The 26,868-nt window shown below is 38.3% G+C and overlaps 1 protein-coding gene across 4 annotated transcripts in view; it reads left to right on the top strand.

Moving 5' to 3' along the window:
* The window catches only part of SRGAP1 (SLIT-ROBO Rho GTPase activating protein 1), a 137,100-nt gene that overhangs the window by 68,971 nt on the left and 41,261 nt on the right, over positions 1-26,868 (top strand). For all 4 annotated transcript variants that reach the window (XM_053977952.1, XM_053977955.1, XM_053977953.1 and 1 more), the window contains exons 3-7: positions 259-421; positions 8,657-8,719; positions 18,692-18,874; positions 19,255-19,383; positions 26,419-26,640. In XM_053977952.1, coding sequence (XP_053833927.1) covers positions 259-421; positions 8,657-8,719; positions 18,692-18,874; positions 19,255-19,383; positions 26,419-26,640 — 760 coding nt within the window. The remainder of the gene's footprint in view (positions 1-258; positions 422-8,656; positions 8,720-18,691; positions 18,875-19,254; positions 19,384-26,418; positions 26,641-26,868) is intronic.

Below are 26,868 nucleotides of genomic sequence, written 5' to 3'. Positions count from 1 at the left end.
CATCTCTAAGCTTTGTGGCAAGATATTTTATACTTTCAGGTGGTTTGCAGAGTATCTATGCCTCATGGAACTGCCTCATGTGTCTTAAAAGTCATCTGAGGCTTGCCTAACCTGAATTATCCCAAGAATGGATAGACTGTTCAGATGTAGCTATTTTTATGTAACAAGTTACGAATGTAAATGTCAGTGAGATGTTTCAGTTAATAACATAACCTTTTCATTTCTATACATTATACATGTGTGTATTTCCTTCCTCAGGAAAGACCAGAACCTCTTGTCCCCAGTGAATTGCTGGTACTTACTCCTGAACCAAGTGAGAAGGGAAAGCAAAGACCATGCAACACTGAGTGAGATCTACCTGAACAATGTGATCATGAGATTCATGCAGATAAGTGAAGACTCTACCAGAATGTTCAAGAAGGTAATGCCTTTCCTGCAGCCCTCTCTCTGGGCTTATAAGATGCATTAGGGAGGCAAAAGTGTCCTGATAGATAGCATGTGAGGAGAAGATTCAGCATACACAGCATAAAATCTGTTTTAGCATACACATAAATTCTTCATGCCTGGTCTCTTAAAGCAAATACTTAGTGCTGAGTTGCCTGGGATCCTGCTGTACATGCTGGTGACCTTAAGAGCTGAATCACAAATATCCAAAAAGCAGGGGAAAAAGCCTGTCCTTCTCTAAAAAGCACACTTGTCTGCCCATGCAGAAAGGAAACAGTTTTCACTTACGACTCCCAAAATAGTAACGCTGTATTAATTAATTATTTGTAAAAAAGAATTTCATTGTGAATGAAACGGATTGAAGACAAAGCAAGAGTTTGCTTTTTAGTCCCTTGACATAAAGTTGGTAGCATATGCTGCAGTTCTCCTAAAAGTGTTTCCTTTTCTTCCTAATATTAAATAAGAACATACACGTTTGATAATGTAAGTATTTCTATTAGATCCTTTAAGTGTTGTCTCTGCACATGTTTGTCCTTGTCCTTGACTGTTATGTATTTTCATAATGCATGCATGGTGTGTAAATCCCTCATGTGCTAAGCAAGCACTCTAGGCAACCTTAGCTCAAGATCTACATAATGTGTTTGCAGTCATTGTTGTTAAAATGTTCCAAAAGAAAAATAGATTATAAATGCATATATATTAGTCACAGTGAGATGCTGGTAGACAATGGGCATACAAAAGACTAATGGGCATACAAGAAGAGTAAAGGTTGAAAGATGTAAATTGTGTGATGAAATGATAGCAGCAGTACCCAAGTTAATGTTTTCAAAGCAGGGAGCTGGTTTCACATATACCTGACCATAATTCTAGATAGCACTGGGGTGGGGAGAAGAATCATTTAGGGAGCATATAGACTGTACTTGGAGGAAATAAAAGTAAAAACTTAAATCTTAAAAACTTAAAAACTTCCTGGTATGCATTAACACCTGTAACATGGACAGAGTTGAAGTTTATAGTTTCTCAATCAGTAATGAGTTGTTCATATAATATGTCTGATATTTAAAACTGTAATTTACTAACCACTCAATTTAATAAAATGGAAGATAGTTATAGAAATTGATCCAGTAATGAGAAAAGTGATTTGAATGGGCTGCAGTACTGTCTATGTGCGGATATCTCAGAGTTGCAAACCAGTAGAATTTTTTTTTTATTGGATCTGAAATAGTTTTCCAGTTGCTTATGTCTCAGAAATATCTTCTTCAATAGATGTGCATTATTAGACAAGCCCGTTTGCTTTCAGCATAGTTCAGTTCTTTGGTGCTAGAAATTTTGCTTTTCCTTCCCTTCTGTCCAGGTGGACTGTACAATGGTATATTATTAAAGGTTTTAGTGGAGAAGCGTGTGTCCTTTTATATTCACTCATAATTTATTAATGGCGATTGCTGCAGCTTGTCTGTCAAAAGGAGGAAAATATGTGGATATTTTTAGTGTGTTAACAGGAGGCATATTGTCCCATCTCCCTGATAAACTTGTCTCTGTCCTCTATGTTGTTCCCATGCAGGTGCAACATTTCAAATTTTCTCTTTCTAGCTTCTTGAAGAAGAGCAAGCAGCTGCTCTTGCTTTTTTATTTCTAACTTGTATTTTCTAAAGGGGAAAGAAGAGCAGGAAAATTGAGGTAGTCCTGTTGTGTATAACCTGAAGCTCACACTAGTAGAGCCCAGATCCTCAGCAGCCCTTTGCTACCTTTCATTGGGTTTGCAAGCTGACACTCAGCGTGAGAGTGTCATGTCAAACAGCTGACAGCTGAGGAGAAGTGTGGGCAGAGTGAGCTAAGCAAAGGCTGTGTGCAGGGATCTGAGCCAGTCCCATAACGTTAGGGGAAGGGTGGCAGGAAGACATGCAGCACCTCAGTATGGTATAAGTGAGCTTCATGGGCATGTGAACTGAATGCAGCAGTGCTTGTTCACCAGTATCAGTTCTGAGCACACATTTTTAAGACATTTGGTCAGGCTCAGTACTTGTTGCAGAAGGTTGGTATTTCCACTGAGCCCCAGTGTGCACAGTTCTTGCTATGGTGCTTGCTGCAGAGTACTGGTGATTTATTTGCTGTTAGTTCCCAGGTGCAGAACTGATGATGAAGCTCTTCCAGCCCAAACCCTTCCATGATCCTGTGATAATTTGTGTGAGATGTGAATGAGCAGTCTAACTTAAGGTACTCACAGAACTACATAATGGATGTTTACTGGGCAACAAAAAGATCAAATGCAAAACACATGTACTCTGCTACAGTTCTCTTTGCAGGAAAGAGGTCACAGGGGCAAAGAGAAGCTGCACTTAGAGTGAGAAAGGTGACAGCCAACAGTGTCTGTCATCCATCAAAATTGTATTCTCCCTGAAGAAAATGGCATTGATTTTGTTGGAGATTTTTTAACATCAAATAGCATATTTAAGCAATTTCTGTCAATTTCTGTGATTCTGCAGATTACTTTAAAAAAAAATGTATTTAGAATAAAATAGTGTCAGAGAAAAGTATAATCAGTCTCAATAGGTGTCATATCCCTGTGAAAGCATATGGAATTTGATCACTGTTCACAGATTCTGGATTAAAGTAGAGACAAACCATGTCCTACAGATACTTCTACTCTGGAATCTGATCATACTGTTCTGTGAAATATGTACTGTCTCTCTAAGTAATAAATATGAACAACAAGAAAAGCAGTAATATGAAGATTTTAAAAATAGACTAACAAGTGCGTGCTTAGTGTCTTACTGCAGTCCACGATCAAGAGTGGGAAATATCTGTATTCTGTTGGCTTTCACAGTATTGCACACAAGAGCATGTAATGTCTACAATTCTGTGATTCTATATTTTACAAATACCAGTTAGTCAAGCTTCTCTGTATTCAATGATTAGATCTTTCTTTATATATCTTACAGCTTATTAATCTAATGGTTTACACATCACTACTTTTACCTTGTTTTAGTTCTCCATCAGTCTTGTAGCAGCAAGGTGCTTTACTCCATTTCCAAGTGTGGAGTGTAAGTACATACACCAAGCAGATGATCAGAATAGATCTTCATTGTGCTGCTCTGAAGCCTCAGTCTTCCTGCTGCAGAAAGGGAAAGTGTCTCAGGGTAGATTGCCCCATTGCCCACAGGCAAGATAAGGGGAGACAACAGCAAAGTCATAATCACTCTGAACTTCTTGACTCTTTCTACTCCCTCTTTTTTTTCTCCCCCTTTCTCCTTCCAAGAGGATGGGACTTCCCATTCTGCTTCTCAATGGTAGACGTTACTGACTTTTTCCATCTTGCTGGTGGGCGTGTGGAGTGAAACTTTTCTATGAAGTGAGCCCAACATTTTCTAGAGGAGTGTGGCTTGAATTTGTATCTTAAGATTGACTTCAGCTTGAATTGTAGTAAAGAAAAGATCCAATCATTTCCTTCTTTCCCAGCCATGCTTTCCACTGAGTATTGTTTTGTTACCTCTCCTATGTGTTGCATAGTACAAGCCATAAGTTTGTAGCAGCTCTTTTTTCTACTTGTTCTGTAAAAGGTGTGTGCAATAGCCAATGATGATCTGATAAAATCAGTAGTGGTGAGGGTGTCCTCGCTCCTTATAGCCTTTGTACTTTGTCCTTGTCTCAGTCTCTGTTTTTCATCATTCTGTTTTTCCTTTTGTGTGCATTTATGCATCTCTCTGGATGTTTGGATTGTTTTGGGGAAATGATCCCTATTGGCTCTACCTTACATGGTCTGATGGGACTGGGTGTGTTGTATTCAAGTACCTGATTGTATATGACTTTGCTGTCTAGTTTGGCCTCCTTAACATGTTGATATTAATTAATTTTGTTCGCCCAGGAGCTATTTGTCATTCTTTTTTCCCAGGGGTCAGGAACTGGCATCTGTTTAAATGTACTAAATGCAAGACAAAGATAGGATCTAGCACATAGATTTTGTAGCATTTGTTGGAAGACATTATGTCAGGCCTCATACTTTCAGATAGGCACCTAATTTCTTCTTCTTTAGTTGCTGGCATGTAAAAGCAGTAAGATTGCTGTTAATGCCTGGCTTTCATGCTGCACATAAAATTACAACAATAAAGTAGCAGAGTTCAAACCTTGCATGCTTGCACGTTTCTTCAGGCAGATGGGGTATCTGGCCTCATGGGGACAATTAAAGAATAAAGTAATAAGGAGAAATGTCAAGCAGAAGGGAAAAGTATTATGCAGAATATTTCATGCAGTGAATCTGGTTACCCCAGCAGTAATAATCAACTGTATAAACACATACTCACAAAATCCTTAAGCAGATTTGTATATTTATAATTTATAAACATGTATTTTCCTTGGACAGAAATCTACATAAGCCAAGATGAACATATCTTCTGATGTTTACAGTAGAAGATGCTGGAGAAACCAAGCACAATAAATATTTTAGTTCCTTAATCTGGCTATTAACAAGGAATATGACTACCTACTGAATCTGTTTGGTGTTATGTGGCACATTACTTTTTTGCATCATTTTCTTAAACATTTAAATGTTTAAAAGGATAGCAAAGCTGTTTGTTGCTATAGACTGGCAAGTCTGGGACAGAATTCTACTGAGTTGTCTATATTAGTGTCACGCAGCTCATGAAACCCCCATAAAAGAAGGGTTTGCACTTCACTTCCCACAGGGACCAGCAGCAGACTTATTTAAAAGCAATAGGCACAGAATATTTTCTTTAAATGATGTTAACTTGTGTATGCTCAATACAGACACTAAAGAGTTCCAGGAAGAGCTGGACTGGCCCTCAAATTTCAGTTAAAATAAACAAGAGTAAAGCTGGAGTGCCAAATTATGCTTTAACTGAAATGTATGGGAAAAAAATTTAACTGACTTCAATGAAAATATATTAATGTGGAATCAATTTTTAAGTTTCTCAGACTTTTATCTAGAAATACAAATCTTGATAACACCAGTAGGACTAGTGATGTGTTAAAAGTTGAGTGCATACTGAAAGGAGGGTTTAGGTACATTTGCTTGTCCATTGCATATGTATGATCTATGCTGATATCAGGTGAAAAAAAAACATTACTGTCTCTTAATGTCTTGAACCAGATTAGTAACATATATATTTTTAGCAGGAATTTGCATGTGCTCTAATATTTTTATTATCTTCTTTGTTTCTTTGATTAATAGGTACTAGTGTGTGTCTCAGGGGTGCAGTGAATAAATAAGCACCTTCAGTGATTGTTTGTCAGATTTTAATAGCCTGATTAGAGCTATCAACTCAGCTCTGGGAAAATGTGTGCTGCATCTTACTTTCTGTTGTCTGCCTGTGGACAGGCTCCTAGAGGAGCACACCATTCACACATGCTGAACCCTACTACAGGGAATAGGTGGCATAAACAAGAAATAGGAAAGCAATTAACCACTGAAAATAAATTCACTTAACTGGTGCTCTAACATGCCATATATTACACACTAAAAGCCATATTGCTTGCCACTCAAGTCAGTGTTTCTTGATCCTAAATGGTAAAGAAAAATGTGTTGGTTCTTGAAAAATAAATCCCTTTTATACTGTTATGTTTAACCAAATTTCTTGATTTTTTTGGACAATTCCTACAAAATCTTTCATCAGAATTGAAATCAATTGAAATGTTATCCATCACTGCAGCCATCCTCTGCTAGTTGGAGTCCACAGATGAAGTTGTGAAGGGATGACTCCTTTGTGATTGTGTGGCATTGCTTGGTTGTCACTTCCCAATTTTCACTCTTTTTGCTGGTCACCTTCCTCCTTCTCTTTTTGCTTTCCATTTTAAAGCTTATTGTCCTTCTATAAAAGCATCTTTCTTTGTTGTGATCTCTTCCATTCACTTTCAAATTTACCATTGATCACTGTGTTGCCCTGGAAAAGATCATGTATGCGTGATAGCCAGTAAATCCTGAGGGCTGGACTGCTGGTATTTCAGTGCTGGACAGAGCTTGAAAGGAGCAAAGGGAAAAAATGGGTCCTAGTAAATAGTGATCATTCACCAAATCCTCAGCTCATCTGGTGTCTGCTTGCATCAAGGGGGGACTGCATTAAGAGGAGAAAAAAAGGGTCCATCCTTCAGTGAACTGCATGTGCTTTGCTTACAGTGAAATCTCAAGGGGTAAAGAAAAAATTGGTTCGGAGTTTTCTGTCTCAGCTTCTCAAACAAACTTTTGTACTACCAGGTTAAGGCATCCTGCCTCAGAATTGCTGTTGTATATTTAGGGCTTGACTTCTCATCAGCCTCAATATGGCTGTGAGCAACAGTTGAAAGGGATACATTGCTTGAATCTGGAGTTCATCTAGCGTTTCCTCCCACATGGGGATGCTCTCATCTTACTGTCAAACATCTTATTTGTATGTTTTGCCCTTCTTTCTGCTAATTTAAAAAACCACTCATATTCAGCACTATAGAAGCAGCTGTCCAAGAATTAAGAGGTGGCCTTTGCTTGGAGCTTTGAGGAGATGTGTAAGCTGTGTTAGAGCTGCGCTGCTGACTTTTAATGTGCCAATGTAAAGCAATGAAAAGCAACTCAGAATTTTTGCTAAAGATTTTACAGCATTTCCCTGCAGCAGCTTGCAAATCTGCAGTACTTTTCCAATTCTTCATAAGCACTCTACTGTTACAAATAGGAAATTTTGTCCTTCTTATTAAAGGAAAATAATCTGATACGTGCAAAGAAATGGAAGTAATAAGCCTTGTGTTCTAGGTACTTCGGAACTAACGCATACCTCATGAAAATATCAGTCTTTCAAAAGTATAAACCATAAGGAAAGTTTCAAATAATTCTGAGTATCTCCGCTTCAGGGCAGCTGTCTTACTGTGCCTTAGCTACTACAGCTAATGCCCTTGGGAATACAGGAATTTCACTGAAGTGTTTTTTAAAATTTTATCCTAGCTTCTTGTCAGTGTAAAACCATCTTGCATATAAGGATTGGAGTGAATACTGATAAGTGATATGACAAATGCTTTAAAATACTGCCCAGAGTTGAAGTAGGATAGTAGGAGCAGGAGGAAAAAATACCAAAAATTTTTTTCTGTTTGAGCTACCATATGTATCTCATCCTCCTGGAAGACACAGTGGGTGGGATGTGTGATGTGGTTTCTCCTCATATGTGGACGTTGTGCTGCACATTCTCATTCAGAAACCATTATTCCTTCAGGTGTTTTAGTGATGGCCAAGTATATGTTAGCAGCTTTGGAGATGAGTTGTCCCTGAGGATTTTCCTCTGGCTTCTATACAAACACAAAGTACTTCTCATAGCTAAGGCCATTATCTATCATGCTGTTGAAGTTTTTAGAAGCCAGACTAATTATCAATTTATTCACAGGAAAAAAAAAATCTCATGTTTCCAGCATGGATGTTGGAATGCTGAGTGAGCATCACAGAAGAAGTGTAGCCAGGCTGTTTGCCAAGTCCCTTAGCTCTATTCTGTAACTGTTTTCCAAAGGCTGCAATACAAATGCCTTCAACTCTTGCACAGTTGCCACCATTTTCATTAGATTGAACTGCTGTGGAAAACTAACAAAGGAATATATTTCAATGAGACTCCAATTAAATACTCTTGTTTTGACATATTTGCTTTGATAATAACTGCTGCTAAGCATTTCTCTTTTTTTCTGGATCAGAATGAAAGTAAAGTCACAGTCCAGAAAAGCTAAACAAAGCTGATTCAGCAGCCCACTCTGTGGAATATTATGCAGTTGGGTATCTGTTTCAAAGAGGAGCCACAATTATTTCTTGCGTAAATATTTAGATAGTTGTATGTGCTGAGAAACAAAGACTATCCTAGATGTAAATTTGGGCAGGATGTCCCTCTAGAATATCACATTCTGCATGGTTTAGGTTTTGTATGTATAATAGCAATTATAAAACAGTACACAGTTTGTTCTACTAAAAACATTAATCTTGAACCTTCCCCTTTCTGTTGGCACCTAATTTCCTGATGCTTTATGGGAAAAATACCTTAAAATTACTTCTGGGTTTCTTTTTAGGTGTCTTATGTCCAGATGTTATCTGTCTGCCTCTGCATCCCTGAATCACTCTTTTTAGTGTACTGTAATTCAGAATGGTTTTTGTAAGCAATATTGCATTCACTGTCTAGGATGAGCAATGAGTATAAATATCAAGAAACAAATGTATGCTGCAGTGTTTATATGCTGTTTTCTAATGATTTTTTTTTAATTACAGAGTAAAGAGATTTCATTTCAGCTTCATGAAGACTTAATGAAAGTACTTAACGAGCTTTACACAGTAAGTACGGTTACTTACTTAGCTTATCTTATAAAAATTCCATATCAGACTACTTTCTGTAAGCTTTAAGTGGACTTTCATTGACTAAGTTACCCCCAGTGGAGTTACTTATTTTTATCTTTTACACAAGCCTAAACTATATTTTTGAAAAGACGACTCACGTATTTAAAATACATATGCTAATGGTTTCAGGATTACTCTTTACTTTCAACCCTTTTTTTCCCCCAGACTCTGGTAAGCCAGTTTATTAGAAGCTTTATTGTTTATTAATGAGACATTTCTACTCAGAGCTTACCAGAGCAAACTGCTTTCTTTTTGTCCATGCTGCCATCTGCTTATTTTGACTTGTGGACTACACTCAGTAAAAATCATAGGTGTTTGTAGATCCAGTGCTGTGCTATCTAAATGTTACTTATGTGCCCTTCCCCATCCCTGACTGGGATACGTAAATAATGAAAAGAAAAACAGAGGGTTTTGTTGACTTCCCATACCATCTAGAGATATCAAGAAAAAAAACACTGTGAACATTCTGGCAAGCTCCTGCTAATCCATAGAAAAATCTGAGAGAACTTAGGTTTGAACCTATTTTCTTGTTAGAAATCCATTTACATAACTTGGTACTATAACAATGTCTCATCTACCTGTTAACTATTTCTCTAGCTATTTTCTGAGGAGGTATGTTGTGAAGAAGAAGCAATAATTACACTTTTTTTGAAACACAGCTGTAGAATTAAGATGAATTGGTGATGTGCATCTCTTATAAAAGCCTGTTATTTCTGCTCATTCAGGAAGTTGTACATTTAAATTTGTTTCTTTTTGTTGGGAAGAACTGAAACATAAATGCTCCAGTACCCTGCATAACAATCTCTAGACAGCTCTGTTCCCCATCCTCAAGATTTGGAGGACCATAAGAAAACCTACAATATTAATATCAAGAAACATTTGTGAAGTTTAGGAAGTTTAGGAAGCTATCGATGATCACTTCTCCACAGGCAGAGCCCAAACATTGCTTTTGTGCATTTTGGTGATTTTTCTTTTGACCTAGGGAAAATTGTGCAGCCATCAGTGGGTGGATTGAAGAACATTTGAACTCCAGAGCAACTTAGATGGCAAAAAGGAGATCAAAAAAAATTTATCTTGTCTTTCTGTCCTGAGTTCTTTTTAATTGTTATGGACACAGATTCCCAAAACCTTCCTAAACCACCGGTTTTTTGTTTGGGATTTTCTTTGGGGTTTTTTTCATCTGAAACCACCACAATTTTGGTAGGGTGCGATACGGCAAAGCCTTCTTGGTTGAGGCCTGTAGTCAGTGAAGTGTTCTGGGATCAGCTTCTGCAAAGTAGCGATAGCTGCAGACAATTCACACAGCTGCAGGGGATCAGCGGCTGCAGGAGCCATGGCACAAGTGGGACTTCAGTGCTGAATAAGCCCTGAAGATACAGCCTTGTTTCAATTAAACAGTTGCATAACGCCAGTGTCTGGCGAGGCTTGGGATTAGTGCCTGTGCTCCCAGGGTAGGGAAACAGTGAAGCATGTTGCTGAAATACTTTTCTGAAGTACCACGGAAAATCTGCAGGACTGGACTTTGGTATTTTCATTCTTTTTCTTCACACTAGTGCTGTGTCTGCACACTGATAACCATCAGATTTAATCAGGTATTAACTTCCGTATCAGGTATTAACTTCCGTATTATGGCTTTCAGTGCATGCTAATTCCTTTCTCAGAATTTAAGATTTATTTTTTAAATGGGAATATTTTTTATGTTATAAAAGTTCTGAATTTGTCCACAGTTTGAGTCAGGATACTGTTGCAAAATGGTTTCTTGGGATGGAATTTACTTTACCTGATTTTCAGACATCTGCAGTCTTAGCATAGGATCTTAGCCTGCTATCTGTGTTCCAGCTGAAGTCCCTGGAAATCTAATATGGGCAGATGAGACCCTTTTAATCAGATGCAAGAATCTGCTTCAGATTAAGTGATCTGTACTGTTAACTTCATTGTCCAGCTTTTCATTGATTGCAAAGGGCTTGGTCAGCTGTACATGTCCACATTTAGCTAAATAAAGCCCACACATAATAAAGTGACAATATGGTGTGGAGTAGCATCTGTTTCACTGCTTGAATGTTTAGAATGGTCATCATCATATCTGTGTATTGTATCTGTTCATGTACATAAAGATAGAACAGTATCTAGACAGATGGGGACCTCATTGACAGGTTTTTAATTCTTTATGACACTTACTGTGTACAGAATAAGATCACAGTGGCCTTTCGGAACAAGTATTGACAGTTTTAATCTCCAGCAGTGACATTTCTCAGTCACAAAAAGGAAATGTCACCTACTTGTTTGCCCCATGATTTATAAGGGGGGGGGGATTAAAAAAAAAAAAATCAGTCTGTCTCTTGTGAGATAAATCATTGTGTCAAAAAAAAAGCAAATTATTATGAAATCTGTGAGTAATATACTGACATCTCTCCCTGCTACTTAGTTCTGTTTGTTTGAAAGGAAAGGTGCCTTCATGAAGTGTAACTTAGAATGTGATGTGTATTGGAATTTAAATATCTCTAAAGCCTTTGAATAAGGAGCAAGTATTGGAGCTTTTAGTATGTATGAAGAAGGTTTAATAATCTGGTTATTTCTTATCATCATGCTTTATCTTACAGCAAAATTCTGTAAAGTAAGGCTTTTAGCTTGTGCTGTCCTCATTAAAACTACACATCATGTACAGGATTGTTGAAAAAATAAGAACAGAAGTGGGTGAACCACAACTTCACATGTTCTCAGAACAAAGCAGGCTTATTTGGTTGGAATAATCAGAATTTTGTAAGGGAAACCTTTGTTTCTAATTTTCCATCTCTTCTATGTAAAGGTTTTTTTAAATGTTACATTACATAGGTTTTGGACATGTTTTACCACTCATAAAAATGCATTTTAAAACTCTGTATTTTCAATTTTCAGTATTTTATGCATGGATTTTAAAATTAGGACTGAAAATATCATTCTAAAATCAATTTAATAGCTAAGCTTCATTTTGTATCTTTCCAAGTTCAGTAAATTATGACTGGCAAATACTTAAAACTATGCCTGGTTTCTCCATGGCCAGACAGTCGGTATTTTCAGGTCTGTAGCATCCCAGCAGCTGCACTCCTCCCTTACTCCTTTCCTTACCCCACTTTCAGCCAGTGCAGGCCAGGAATCAGTCCCATGTTTCAGATAAGAATATAAGCTATAGAAACTACAATGAGGTACACCTTTTGAGTGATGGGGGATGGGGAAAGGGGAGCTCAGTTAGTTGTGTGGAGTCACAGATAGGAGTTTTTCGTGGCATTTACAGGAAGAAAAGTTGGTCAAACTGAAAGCTGGAAGATGTTTGGTTTATTCTTTTGTGAACTGATTGATTTAGAAATCTTCTTACACGTTGACTTGAAGAGGCAACAGATTATTGACTTTGTAATAAATCATCTCTGCAACAGAGAAAACTCCCCAGTCAAACTCTTCTTCTATTTCTCTGGGAAGCTAAAATACCTTGCTGTGTCAGATCAAGTACTGCTATATAGCAGTAGTATCTGAATGATGGAGAATGACATGGAACAGAAGGTAAGCAGACACTTCTCTTGTGTTGGAGAGAGGTCTTCACTGGACTTACTTAGGGGTCAGGACATATTCATATATGTCCTGTAAAGATGTCAGGAAGGTCATAGGTTTGCTAAAAATACAAAGCTGTTCCAGTAATAAGGCTGAGGGCAAATGGTGTAGAAAAGTGATGCACATCATAAAAGTATATCTTCATGTCTCTCGCTTGGCCTTCCAAATTAATCCTACTGGCATCACACATTTCACAAGCAATGCAAATGTAAAGCGCTCAGAAAAAGGAAAAAGTGGGGACAGTCCAAAGCAACTTGGATGTTAAAAAAAGACAGGGATGCTGTGCCACTTGCATTTTCCATTGATTTATCTTACTCTTGAAAAATCCTGGCTGTTTAATTTTTCAAGGTAGTTGCTGCCAGATTTTCTTTTTTTCTTCGCTGAAATAATACAGAATCTGATTCCTCTTCAAAAAGTTAAGTTCCATTTACTGTGGCACATCAGAGATCTGAGAAGGTGAAATCAGTAATCCTGTGTTGATAGTAATATATAAGTGACAATTCCTAAAACCACAGCAGAGTTTGGCTTGGAAGTCAGTGAACAGGATGCTGACAACAGCTCATACTGAGCCTGCTTAACTGCTAGAGGCCACTGGTGTGGTAAAATTGGCATAAGATTTTGCTTATTTCTTGTGCAGAGCACTAACTAAACCAATTTAATGAAATCCTTGTGACTCCGCCTTCTGAGAAGAACTCACAGCTTAGCAGAGACAATTCTAAAACAATTCAAACATGATAAATACACCAGGGATGAGCTAGGAAATTACTATTTCCCAAGAAACACTGTGAAAGAGCTCTTAATTATGCAGTTTTATTATAAAAATAAAGTATATGTTAACACAGTAATTTCAATATATTTTAACTGTGTAGCTTTCAGTTTTGCCTTGGTTTGAGTTTTCTAGAAAAGAAATATGCGTGTAGAGAAGAAGGAAAGCTTGTCCCTTGCTATTGGGAACATTCTTCACTTATGGCCTATAGAAGTATAGCGCTAATTACTATCTTGTTGATGGATTTGGCTAGATAACAACTGTAGGGTAAAATAAAATACCTATCTAAGGATGTACTCTAGTATGCCCTTCCTTGTGATAAATACTATCTTCTGCCTTAAACCTATTTGCTGAGCTCTTACAAATGATGCTGAAACTTTTGCACATGAATGGAGATGTTTATGCTACCAAGAGAACAGTCTGTCACCTACAAATGTGAGAGTACATAGTTAGGGTAACATAATCTTTTTCATCTGCTTTTAGTCTGACACAGTGATCTGACAAATATATATTTTACATCACTGGATCAGCAGAATAAACCTGCCAAATTAATAGGAGATAAACTCAGTCTTTAATTTTAGAAAGGTACTAGTATGCATTTAACAATGCTGGTTCACTACAGTGGAGAAATGCAGCAAATATCATGATGACAGTTCAGCATCTGCAAAATTACAACCTTGCTCTCTTTTTTCAGTGCCATTGATGGCTCATCAGTAAGCACCTTGGAGACTAACTAAAGTCAGTTCACTGATGGATGTCCTCACAGGATGGTCTGTTGGTTCAACAGTTTGGTGGACATTTCAGAAGCATTATTACTTGTTTCATAGTTTCAATAACAGATCTGTGAATCTGTTGCATTTTCACAGGTCAGAGGTCTACAAATCTCAGAATTTTTCATACAATAAGTCTATTTAGAAAAGCCTGTTACTGTGTTTAACAACATCTAACAGTGTTAAAAACTCCAAGACAAAAAGATTACATAGTGTTAAGGGAAAGAATCATATATGCAACTTAGCCAGCAAATTCTAAGCCACTTTGTTGAGGAAGTATGCACTGAAATACTTGGAAGCCAACTCCCTAGCTTGTTCCCATTTATTTTTCCATATGTGTTTCTCTAATGCTTTCTCAAATTAAGTTCAGCTGCTGCAATATCAGCTCTTAAAAGAGCATTGATACATCATGAAAAAGGCTAAAAAATCATTAAGACATTTTCCCCAAAGGCTTGCAAAATAATGATGTCACTAGTGCATGAGATAAGCATGCTATCAATATAACAAACTGGACAGGAGTCACGTGCCTAGGCTGATCACTACTCTTTATAGAGTCTATATTGACTCCTAAGTCAGTGAGGCTTGGGTAGGACTGACTCTGACTGATATCCAGCCCTGTGAATACAGAGAAAGGACTTCTTTTTCAATTTTAGTTATTTAGGAAGCCATTTGTACCAAGAACTTGTGCAGAGTTTGTTGTGAGAACATGGATTTCAAGTATACGTCTTAGTTCCCCATGAAGGCTACGAGTTCCATATAGTTCTCCCACAAAACTTGCCTATCAATCAGCGTAGAGTGAGACACTCTGGATTTGATAGCACGTGCTGTAAGCAAGCAGTGAGAGGAAGAAATACTCCTAGGTGATGTGAAGCTAGTGGAGTCAATGTGGAGACATTGGTGAGAACAGTGATACACTTGTACTCCTTCAAGGAGTGCTTCTTTCAACTAGGAGGCAAGCTGAAGTGTCAGCCACTGCAGAAGGACATTTATGCCTAATCTAATAGTTTAAGAACTTCAGTGTTTACTGCTTTTGTCAAGAAGAACAAATCCTTGTTTCACCACTTAGATTCTTTGAAATGCAGTTAGAAAACTTTGAGATATATTTGATACGGAATCACAGAATATGCTAAGTTGGAATGGACCCTCAAGAATCATTGAATCCAGCTGCTGGCCCTGCCTAAGACCATCCCCAAGAGTGACGTTATATGCCCAAGAGTGTTATCCAAACACTTCCTGAACTCAGGCAGGGCTTGGTGCTGTGACCATTTCCCTGGGGAGTCTGTTCCAATGCCCAGCCACCCTCAGGGTAAAGAACCTTTTCCTAATATCCAAATTAAACTTCTCATGACAATTTAAGGCCATTCCCTTGGGACCTGTCGCTGGTCACCACAGAGAAGAAATCAGTGTCTGCCCCTCATGAGGAAGTTGCAGATGGCAATGAGCTCTCCCCTCAATCTCCTCTTCTCCGGGCTGAACAGATCAAGTGACCTCAGCTGCTCCTCATACAGCTGCTCCTCCAGGCCCTTCACCATCTTTGTTGCCCTCTTTTGGGCGCTCTCCAGTAGCTTTATATCCCTCTTCTATTGTGGCTCCCAAAACTGCACACAGTACTTAAGATGAGGCCGTCTCCTCCCTTGCTTGCCTGGCGATGATGCTGTTCCTGATGCCTCCCAGGACATGGGTGGCCCTCCTGACTGCCAGGGCACTGTGGACTCATATCCAGCTTCCCCTTGATCAGGGCCCCATGGTCTCTTTCTGTGGCACTGCCCTCCAGCCTCTCATTCCCCAGTTGGTCCATTCATCCAGGGATGCCTCATCCCAGGTGCAGAGTTCCAGCACCTTTCCTTTGATGAACTTCATGAGGTTGGTGATTGCCCAGTTATCTTAATTTGTCAAGGTCTCTCTGCAGGGCCTCCCTGTTTTGGAGGGAGTCAGCAGCTCCTTCCAGTTTTGTATCAGCTGTGAACTTGCTTAGTATCCCTTCTAGTCATGAATCCAAGTCATTAATGAAGATGTTGAAGAGCACCTAAGATAGCCCTGCAGAACCCCACTAGTGACAGGTCACCAGTCTGATGTCGCCTCATTCACTATAACTATGTCCAGTGAATAGGCCAGTTGCTCATCTGTCACATGATGTGTTTATCCAGCTGTGTGCTGCACAGTTTATCCAGAAGGATACTCTGAGAGACAGTATTGAAAGATCTACTGAAATCCAAGATTATGTCAACTGGCTTCCCTTGGTGGGAACCATTGGATTACCTTGCCATAAAAGGAAATCAAGTTTCATCAACAGGACTTCCCTGTCATGAAGCTGTGCTGGCTGTGACCAGTGACTGCATTGTCTTTCAGGTGTTTTTCAATACCTCCCAGAATAATCTTCTTCATAGTTTTACCAGGCACTGAAGTGAGATTGATAAACCTGCAGTTTCCAGGGAGACCCTTCTTGCCCTTCTTGGAAACTGGGGCAACATTTGCCAGCTTCCAGTCAGCCTGGATGTCGCTAATTCCCAACACTGCTCAAAAACTGAGAGAGGTTTTGTGATGACATCAGCCAGCTCTCGAAGAATTCTTGGGTTAATTCCATCAGGGCCCATAGTTTTCTCCGCAGGCAGAGTTCTAAAGAAAATAACTTTTTTTAGGTGGTAAGACACATAAGTTAGTCTTGTCCCACCATCTAAAAAGTCTCTAGATATGACACAAAACAGAAGATAAAAAATAAAAGCAAACACCTCTAGCCTTATGTAAAGAAACACTTGAAAGTTTTGAATAGAAAGGGCAAAAGAAAAGGGCACAACCTTGCTTTTAATTTCCTTTCCCTGTCATTTTTAATAAGAGCCATATCACCTTCTGTGCTTCTCTGTTTTATTATATAAACCATTTCTTTTAAAAGTCCTTTTCTTCTCCTTGCAGTAATTCATTTGTTTCCATGTGGCTGTATGAGTTAAGCTCCCTGGGTATTGATTATCGACAACTTTAGGAGTGTCTTTGGAGCAGTGCACGATACAGGAGACTGAACATGCTATTTGGTTAAACTGGGAATCTTGCAGACCTCAGCCCTGTGGGCTTGCCTTCTCTTCCTAACCTAGCTTTGTCTGTCTCTGGGAGTTTTTTCTGCCTCATCCGTGCAGATGTGAGCTGGTGGGGCAGCAGCTGTTCCCAGCGGGTGTAGGCAGTGTTTGGGTAGGGAGCTCTGCACTCTGCTTGGACCCTGGAGCACAGTGTGCTCTAGAGGAGCAGCAGCAATAACACTTGAGTACTGCTCCAGGCAGTTTGGTTTTTTTCACCACAGAGCTATAAGCATATGTTTCTTAAAATAAAAACAGGGCCACTTTCTAGTGCTTGTCACCAACTGTTTTACCTTACTACAGGAAGCTGGTGAAGAGTTGCCTGTTTTCATATTCAGTATTGGTGGCATCAGTCTTAAGTAGTGGCATACACAGTTATGGTATTGTTATGCAAAATTGAATTTCTCTGAAAGTGTCTGTCTTTCCATTGTACAGGACTTGAAATAAGCATCAGTTCAGTCACCCACTGGCATGGCATGCAGTTGGTTTGTGTCAATCCATGCTAAGATGTGCTGTAGTGAATTGCAATATCTAGCTGTACTGTTCCCTGTTTTGCTGCTCTATGGATACTCCTTAGGCTGGCCTAAATACTCAGTTACAAAAAGTACACTCTCCCAAGGGAATATTTCAAGGCAACTTTCCAAAACTGTCTCCTCCATGGGTCACACAAGCAGCTGGTTTGATTCCTCCCTGCCTGTGTGTCCTTCAATATGTGAATGGTTTGTATGGCCTCCACCCAAAGATAATATCTGCTGGTGAGAGCTCTGGCACCTTTTAGAAGAAGAGAGGAAACCTCTGGCTGCCTGAGGATGCCTTCCTGCTTTGTTCAGTGCTCTAAACTTAAGACAACAAAGAAACAAACAACAACACAAAAGACTGGGGAAGGCAGAAAGACACTTTCTTTGGTGGAAGTGGGCAGAGACAGCCCTACCCAGCAGAGGTGGGTTTGTGATTGACTGCTATCTACTACACAGGACTCAGGCTGAGGCTTTTCTTGCTTGAAGAAGAAGGGGAGGACAGGGGTAACCTAGTCCCTTTTCCTCTTTGTGGCCTGTGCAAGCATGTATTTGCATACTGGCAACACAAGCTCTCTCATCTGCAGGCCCAGCAGGTGTGTAGAGGAAAGATGCCTTTGTGTCTATGGGGAAAACATTTTCACAACTTGCATATGAGGCAGCTCCTTCTTCACTTCTCATCTGGTTTTACATTGGGCCCAGTCTGCTGGCTGTGCAGTGGGCAGACACTTCTTTCCAGACCATGGACAGCCATCCACCTATCTGGGTATTTGCTCCCAGGTCAAAGCTTCCTATTCCCTATCCTTCCTTCCCCCTTTCTCAGTGTAGAAGGGATCCTTCTGCTTTCAAACATTCAGTATCCACAGCCAAGCTGTTGCTTAGCCCAGAAGATAGTTATGTATCCGATAAATTTGGTACTGACACAGATTTAGTTCTGTTGTTCATTTTTTTAGATTTTCAATTGAATATAAGAATACTGAAATGTAATAAGAATGGCTTTTGCTCTTTCCTATCAGAGAAATTAAAGAAAAAAATCCCTCTTTGGAATACCATTAAATAAATCAGAAAAGAAAAATGCAACTGAAAGTCCTCAATCTCCATAAGATCCATGTTTATAAGTCAAAATTTTGCTCAAAGACCCTGTGATTTTTCAGTAGATACTTTTATATTTTCATTTGCTCCAATTCTTCTTTGACTCTTGCCTCTTGCAGGTCATGAAAACATACCACATGTATCATGCAGAGAGCATCAGTGCAGAAAGCAAACTGAAGGAGGCAGAGAAGCAAGAAGAAAAACAGATTGGGAGGTCAGGAGACCCTGTTTTTCATATTCGACTAGAAGAAAGGCACCAGAGACGGAGCTCTGTGAAAAAGATTGAAAAAATGAAGGAAAAAGTAAATAGTCCTTTAATTTAGTTTCATTTGAAATAAATTCAGTGCATTTCTGACATTCTTTGGCATGATATTAGACAGAGAAATCCAGTTGGGAAATAAAATTAAGCAAGGTACACATAATAAACTAGCAGTGGGTTATAGATAACTTGACATTATTTCAGTTCAGAGAGGGGAATACTTCATTGCCAATATAATTCTTGCTATGAAGTTTGTCACATTTGAAACAAAATACTAAGTTTTCACTTTGTATTATATTTGTTGTATGTATAACAGGCTGGAAATTAAGATTCTTTCTTGTTACTAGGAATGGGTACTTGAATTTCTGCTGCATACCAAAAATGAAGTAATTAAAATACATTAATATGAAATGTCTTTCCTAGCGTCAAGCAAAATATTCTGAAAACAAGCTGAAATCTATTAAGGCCCGTAATGAATACCTGCTCACCCTTGAAGCAACTAATGCTTCTGTTTTCAAGTATTATATTCACGACCTTTCGGATTTAATCGATGTAAGTATTGGCATGTTTGTATTTATGTTTATTTTGTTCAGGAATAATATTTTTTCCAGTTTTAAAGGGAATATATTAGTTATATGGATTGCTTACAATACACTTGGTATTTATAATGTATGATACAATCAGAAGTTTTTCCCTTATTTCCACTAAATAAAGTGCCAGTGAGATGCTGAACCTATTCCTTTAAAGTTCAAACCTTGGTTTTGCACCCCATGTGTCATTAGAAAATATGACATTCCCATTATGTATGATCTCTGGGACCTAAATATTTTTTACAAGATAAACTTCTTAAGTGGTCATCTAATGATATTTGATTCAAAAGAAACAATTTCTTCCATGTTTTCAAAATTCTTTAGTTTCATTCATTTAATCGTTGAATCATACATACAGTGGCTTCTTACTCTTACTTCATGCAGTTTGAAGAACAGACACAATCAGTCCTCTACTCTACACTGTCAGCATACCTGTTACTTATTTTCAGTGAGTTGTTTTTATGAGAACATCCTAGAAGAATGAGGTTATACACTAATGTTAACTTGTGCCAGCATTTAGTCTCCTGTATTACTGACATTTTTACGTGATGCAGAGGGAGCATCCTGCACCCTTATCACGTCCCACCCTCTTTGTAAACTGACTTCATATGTGATAGAGAAAATACAGAGACAGCAAACACAAGCTCCAGAGCATTCACTCACTAGCATTGTAGGGTTAAATAGCTTAGTGGGTCTGCCTCTGAAAAAGTGGTCCATTTGAAATTCTAGATATTTGAATATGCTTGCTGCTGCAGCAGTAACATAGGTTACTTTCAGTAGTAAACAACATTCATACACAGCTCTGGCTTCTAATATAGAATAAATTAATACAGAATTTGACAAGAAGTATCTCATTTCTACTGAGTGGAGAAGCAAAGCTTCACAGAGAAAGGGAAAAATGCCTTCTTAAGATTAATGGACTAAAATAGCTGCATATGTGTGTTTTATTATATGTCATCTAAATACTGATAGTCAGTTTTCTTTATCATTTCTTGTTTTTCTATAATTTATAAAATCTTGCCTGATTTTGTTACAACTTTCTCCTTTCAAATGGTTTTGCTTCATTTCTTTGTTGCTTTCCTGTAAAAGATGGCAATTAATCTTTTTTTGTGTTTTCAGTATTTTTTCTGTATCTATTTCAACATCTCTTTTATTCCTTTCTTAGTTGCTGCTGCATGTTTACTCCTGGTTTCTGCTGGTTTATTCTGTGTCCTGTCCTTGTCTAATCTGTATCCATCTGCTTGCACAACCTGATCCACCCATCTAGGTTGCCCAGGCAATGAAAGTGTTTACCAGGACCTATAGGTGGAAGATTAGGGCAGAAAACAGAGGACAGGCTGTGTACCTGCTGGGGTCCCCCACGGTGAGAAGTTGAGCCTACCTAGTGGATGGTTTTCCTGCTACTGCTTAAAGGATGACAGATTTTTGGTCAGTAATTAGGGCATGTCTCATACATGTGAACTTCATAAATTCTTCTTGGATTTTGGGAGGAAGGAAAGGTCCTTTTCTTTTTGTTTTCAGCACCCTCACCCCTTCAGAAGCTGGATAGATGCTCATTTTGTCACCTCTGCTGCCTTCCGTTTCAGATTTCACATTTTTCAGAGAATGTCTCCAGTGTGTGTTTCTACTTGGTCAAAATTTTATCAGGTTGGAAGATGCATCTGATTCTTATCCACTTCAGTGATGTCCACAGAGGTTTCTGTAGCAGTGAAAACTGAGGGGAGGAACCACAAGCATGGAGCTTTATAAAGAATTGTGAGGGGAGGAGAAGTGAAGCTTTTTGTCCATACACACACAGAGCTGGCACTTACTGTATGTAAGGATATTTACACAACCATGAAGATTAGAGCTTCCTAACTGCTAGTCTTTAATAAAAATATACATTCTACAGTATTTAGTAGCACAGAAAAATTGTATCTACTCTGCCTGTCTTTTTGAAAGCCGTGGACCAATGTACACAATAACATTCTTTTGGCAAAATGGCTTGAAGAAGTTACTCTTCCCTAAGGAATTTAAATGGAAAGTCTAGCTGCCCTTTGCCTCACTGTTTGTAAGAGTAGGCTGTAAACATGTGCAACCAGAATTTGCTTCAGAGCTAATTTAATCCAGTTGTTAGCTTGGTTAAATGAAGTGTCTTTCAGACATTTGCATTTAATTAGAATATCCTGTGAAAGCGCTGGTATTTAGACAGAGTGTTTGCCACTTGACAAAGGAAACTCTTCTTGTAAATGCAAGAATCTTGGCAAGGTTTTGCAGTTATATCACTGGAATGTGAGACATGCTTCCCAGTGGCGATATGTTGCGACAGTCCAGACTACCTCATTCTGTAAATCTGTTAATGTCATGGTGCAATTTGGAGTTTTCAGAGCAGTGGTGGCGATTTCATTCTTTGCCCTCTCTGTTTTGTCCCGCTTTGCTAGCCTGACTTCCTGTGCTTCCCTGAGCTCTCTCTCACTGCTTGTACAGAAAGGGATTACCTCTGCTCTGTCCAGTTAACATGGAAGAATTTAGATCTCCCCAAGCTGTTGGTGTTGCCCATAAATGAAATTAAATGTCTTCCTATGCTAGTGAAAAATATGTCTAATGAAAACGGGATAAATACATGCAATAATGTAGTAAATTGCTCCATAATTTTTTTTTTCTAACAAGGTTGGAGAGGATAGTGTAACTACTCATTTTTACCAAAAAACCTCAAAAAAAAAAAAAAAACCAACCTATTTTTCATTTGGATTCCACTGCATTTTCCATATATGAGGCTTATAAGGAAAATCCTAAATTACTGTTTCCCATCTGAACTCAGTCTGAACTGTTCAACTCTGTCATTTCATTAACAGAGCTCAGCGCTTCTGACTTAAAATTATGATGTGTTGTTCATTTTAAGCTCTTGTGATAAAGGCAGTATAAAAATATTGCTGGAGTCTTAGCTGGATGATTTAATGCAGTTAGTGAGCTGAGGGATGAGACCAACATTTGGAAAGGAGCAGAGAGGTAAACAGAATTTAATATTCACAGTGTATTTCTGTCCTCTGCATATTGTTCTAGAGGAATCTGAATTTTTTGTTATATATTTCTTCTCTACTGACTAGAGTGGGATCTAGTTCAAGTGCAGGACTGAATTAGTTAGGTTGTTTTTTTTGTTTTGTTTTTGTTTTGTTTTGTTTTTTTTTTGTACCTGTAATAAACAATAAACATTAGCTGAATTAAATAAGCTTTACCTAGTATGTAGATTTTTTTTTTTAAGATTCTGAGTTTCAGAGGAGCAACAAACTATACACTGATACTAATCTGGGTGTTAGTGCCAGCATCTGTCCATATAGCACATGCTTTTACTCATTTACATTCATTAAATTTGTCTAAGAGGAAGCTAATGACCCTTTTCCAGACTTACCATGCAGTTTTATAATCTGGAGATAAATATTAGGAAATAGTGATCAAAACAACTTTACTGTAGTTATGCTGCTGAAATAAGTAAAATATTAATGTGTTGGTCTTTCTTAAAATGTAGTTTCTGAATCTCTAATTGCAGTATGCATGCTTTGGATCGTTACAAAGTTAAGGAACATTTAGCTATTGTGAACTTAATTTATTCTGTAAAGGTTCTTTATTAATCATTCATAAAACCAAGTTTAAAATTAGGGTAAAGTGTGTGCAGCCCACAATCTTTATTACATAAGTCCTCATAAATATGGTATGTGCCCTTAGATCCCTTTGATTTGAATGTGGATGTCTGTGTAACAAAATACTTAGAAAGTGACTTATTCAGAGATTAGGTTTTTTTTATTAATTCCTCTCTCCATTGACATTAGAATTTTATTACTGTTCCTGAAACAAAACTAAATTAAATAAGAGCAGCTTGGTTTGGTTGAAGCTCTGTGCTAAGCACTTCAGTTCGATTTGTTCAAGCCTAAATATACTCTGGGGTACAATAAAGGCAGTAAATGCTCTTGAGACTGCTTCAAATTTAATTTCAATAAGAATAAAATGCAAATTACAAAATTAATTTTTCACACATATCCCAAATGCATGCCTTATCTTCCTTCATTTTGCCCAACCAAAAGTCTTTATGAATCCAGAAATGCAAACAAACTCATAGTCTCTGACTTCATTATGTTACTTTTCATCTTCATGTCTTGCTGCACCAAGTGACATCTCACCTCTCTAGCCCATAGATAGGTGGCAGATGCATAGGTGGATAAGCACCCTGGCTGTACCCTCGGTGTGCTGACTAGTGAACCTCTAACACTCATCCTTATTTTGGCTAACAGTGTGGTTGCTCACTTGAACTGTAAAAGTCTTTCCACAAATCTACAGATTTGTCCTGAAAATCATGTAAATATGTATGTGTGTGTGTGTGTGTGTGTGCGTAGATAACTCTCTTTTCTAAACCATCTTTCCAGCAGATTAAAACAGAACATTTCTTTCTGGGTAGCCAAGATACTATGACAGAGCTGTTTCCCAGTTTGGATCTGTGTCTCCAGATTTTGGGGACAGTGGGCTATGGTCTGGCAGAAGTAAGAGTTATGATGTCTGAGTGTTTCATTTTGCTTTTAAAAAATAACTTCCCTCATACAAATTCTATTTTTACACAAGTAAATGAAGCAAAATTTCAAATTCGGATGTTTTTAATTCCATTCAAAGAGACATTTGTGATAAAGCATTAGTTCAGGATCTGCATTTAATTTTTGTTTTCTCTGCTGGCATTGGCATTGCAAGAAAATGCCTTAGCCTGGCAGGATACTCTGCTTCACTTGCAAAATCCTCTTGTCCAAAAGGTCGTATTTGTTGCCTTGTTCAGCTGTCATCGCTTGCCAAAGATGATCATGGTGATAGTGACTGAGTAGATTAAGGGTTAAAAAATGAAGTTGTGTCACAGCATAAAGGCTGCAGTCTTATATTCCACCTTGCAAAAAAGCTGCATCAGAAACCCACACAGCTCTAATTGTAAATCAATAAGCTTTCTAGTAATACTCGGATTAATCCAGCAGAGTCAAAATTCAGGCTGTAGTTTTATAACACATGGGTAGTTGGCAATGCTAAGCCTGGCACTGCCCTCTATTTCTAATTCCTTTTCAGTTTAATCTTCTATGAGGTCTCTCTGAAACTAATGCACATGAAATAAAACAGCTGTCCCAATTCACTTTCTTCTCAGCACTTTCACCATCTTTTTCTTCCAAGATGGTGAATTAAATATGAGATCCAATTTGACATAGAACAAGAGAAAAACACCAAGAGACTTTTCCTTTTAGAAACAGTATTTTTGAGGCTGTTGTTCTTTGAAATATGGATGCACTTTAGTATAAAAGTTGAGTGGCTGTTTTAGTAAGTGTGACAAAAATGTCCATTTTATAAATGCAAAAGAGAGAGGTTAACGTATGTGTGTGTGATTGAACATGACATCTTTCTCATTTTGTTTGAATGGTTCAGCATCTAGTTTTTTTGAGAGCCACTGTCCCATCTGCAGTCACTACCTGGAGTACTTACTAGGAGTGAAAACTTAGTCTTTCTGGAAGCTTTGTTGTGAATAAAAAGCTTTATTGTGAATAAAGAGCTTTGTTGTGAATAAAACAACTCTGTTAGATTTCAGAGAGCAGCTTCAACACTAGTCATTACCTTACCTAAGCCAAGATGTGGAGTGTTTCATTCCCTTCTATTCATCAGTGAAGTGTTTCATTCCCTTCTATACACAGATTTTGGTATGGTAAATAGGTTGAAAGCTCTTTCCATCTGTCTCCCTCTCTGTCTATTTCTCTCCTTTCTCAAATAAGTAAGAGGAGAGGGAGGGAAATGTGATCCCATGAGTCCTGTGGGGTTTGTAATAGCTGTGAGGGAGGTACTCCTATATACAGTGCATATATGCACTGCATAGGGTACAGTGAACTGAATTCAAATTGCTTCTTTACCCAGCTCCATAGTTACCTTGCAGTCCCACAGGGATGGGTGACCTCAGGCTGTGGGTGGGAGCGAGGAGGAGTGGCTGGGGACTGAGCCGTGCCCTAAAGCAGAGTGCTCTGACTGCTCTGCCCAGGCATTGGCCTCTGGTTGGGGCATGTCTCACCTGTTTAAATAAAGAGCACTGCTTTGTATGCAATTGTTAGCAAACTGATGTGCCACTATTGAGGTGACATCTCTCCTTACCTGGAGGTTCACTGAGCAAAAACTGAGGGTATTTACTGTGCGATGTAAAGCTATAATGTTGATATGCTACTGCTGTGGCATTTTTAAAATATATTTAGCTGTTCTCTAAAATATTAATGAAACATGAATAATGCAAATTGAGGATGTTTAAAATTCAAGAACAAACACAGCTTTATGTTTTACCAATTAGGTTTCAATTACATCCCATTTCATAGAAAAAAACCCACATAAATTATGACTTTCTGCATTTAGTAACATGGTGTACATTCCTGGCTCTATATGAGCATGGGAAATAAGGTGTTTACATTAAATACATTTTCATGATCAGGGAAAAAAATGTTAAGCCCTTCCTCTTGTATGAAAAAGCATTTTAGATGGATTGCTTGTGCTCAAAGTATTTGTGGAGGTTTTGGTTTGGGCACAAGCATGGTAAGCAGGAATTGCTTCAAGTTCACTTTGCTGCTGTCATTAACTTAGATGGTAGTTATGTTAGGATGTGTTTAAATAAGTGATTCAGGACTTACAGATGCTATTGATGCTGAAAAGCCCACTTGTGTGTGGAGTCCCAGACTTTATTGATATACAGTGCCTGCACTTCCATATCTAATAAGCGAACTGTCACATATGTACACTTGATCTCTTTTCTAAAACTGTCCATTAATCTTTGCAACAGATTGAGGGTTCTAAATACTTACTCTCTTGACCCCAGTTGTGTATTTTAATTTAGAAGATATTTTGTTAAATACTTCAAAGATAGAAAAATTTCAGGACAGAAAATTTTAGTGACAGTTTCAGGATTGTGATATTGGAATGGCGTTCCTCCTTTTAAATTTGTTTTCTTTTCCCTTTGTTGTTTTTTTAGTGTTGTGATCTTGGATACCATGCTAGTCTGAACAGAGCCCTAAGAACATACCTTTCTGCAGAGTATAATCTTGAAACTTCCAGGCATGAGGGCTTAGACATCATTGAAAATGCAGTTGACAGCTTGGAGCCACGCAGTGACAAGCAGAGATTCATGGAAATGTACCCCACTGCTTTTTGTCCACCAATGAAATTTGAGTTCCAGTCTCATATGGGTGATGAGGTCTGTACACTGGCAAGAATCCCCACAGTGACTGTTTCTGTGACTGTATACCAGGATAGAGAATTTATCGTCTACCAAACCCTTTTACAAAGAGTTTGGTAATGCTACCCAAAAGTCAGTGGATCAGCAAGAACATGTTGCAAAAGTTGCAGCAGTGTCTGCTGCTTCAAAGTTCTCATGTAAAAGCTGTTACGTGTTATTATATTCTCTATGATTTATAATGATATT

This window comes from Vidua macroura, chromosome 5, assembly GCF_024509145.1.
Source record: "Vidua macroura isolate BioBank_ID:100142 chromosome 5, ASM2450914v1, whole genome shotgun sequence".
NCBI classification, from domain to species: Eukaryota; Metazoa; Chordata; class Aves; order Passeriformes; family Viduidae; genus Vidua; species Vidua macroura.
The sequence above is the reverse complement of the archived record's forward strand: the minus strand, read 5'-3'. Positions and strand labels throughout refer to the sequence as shown.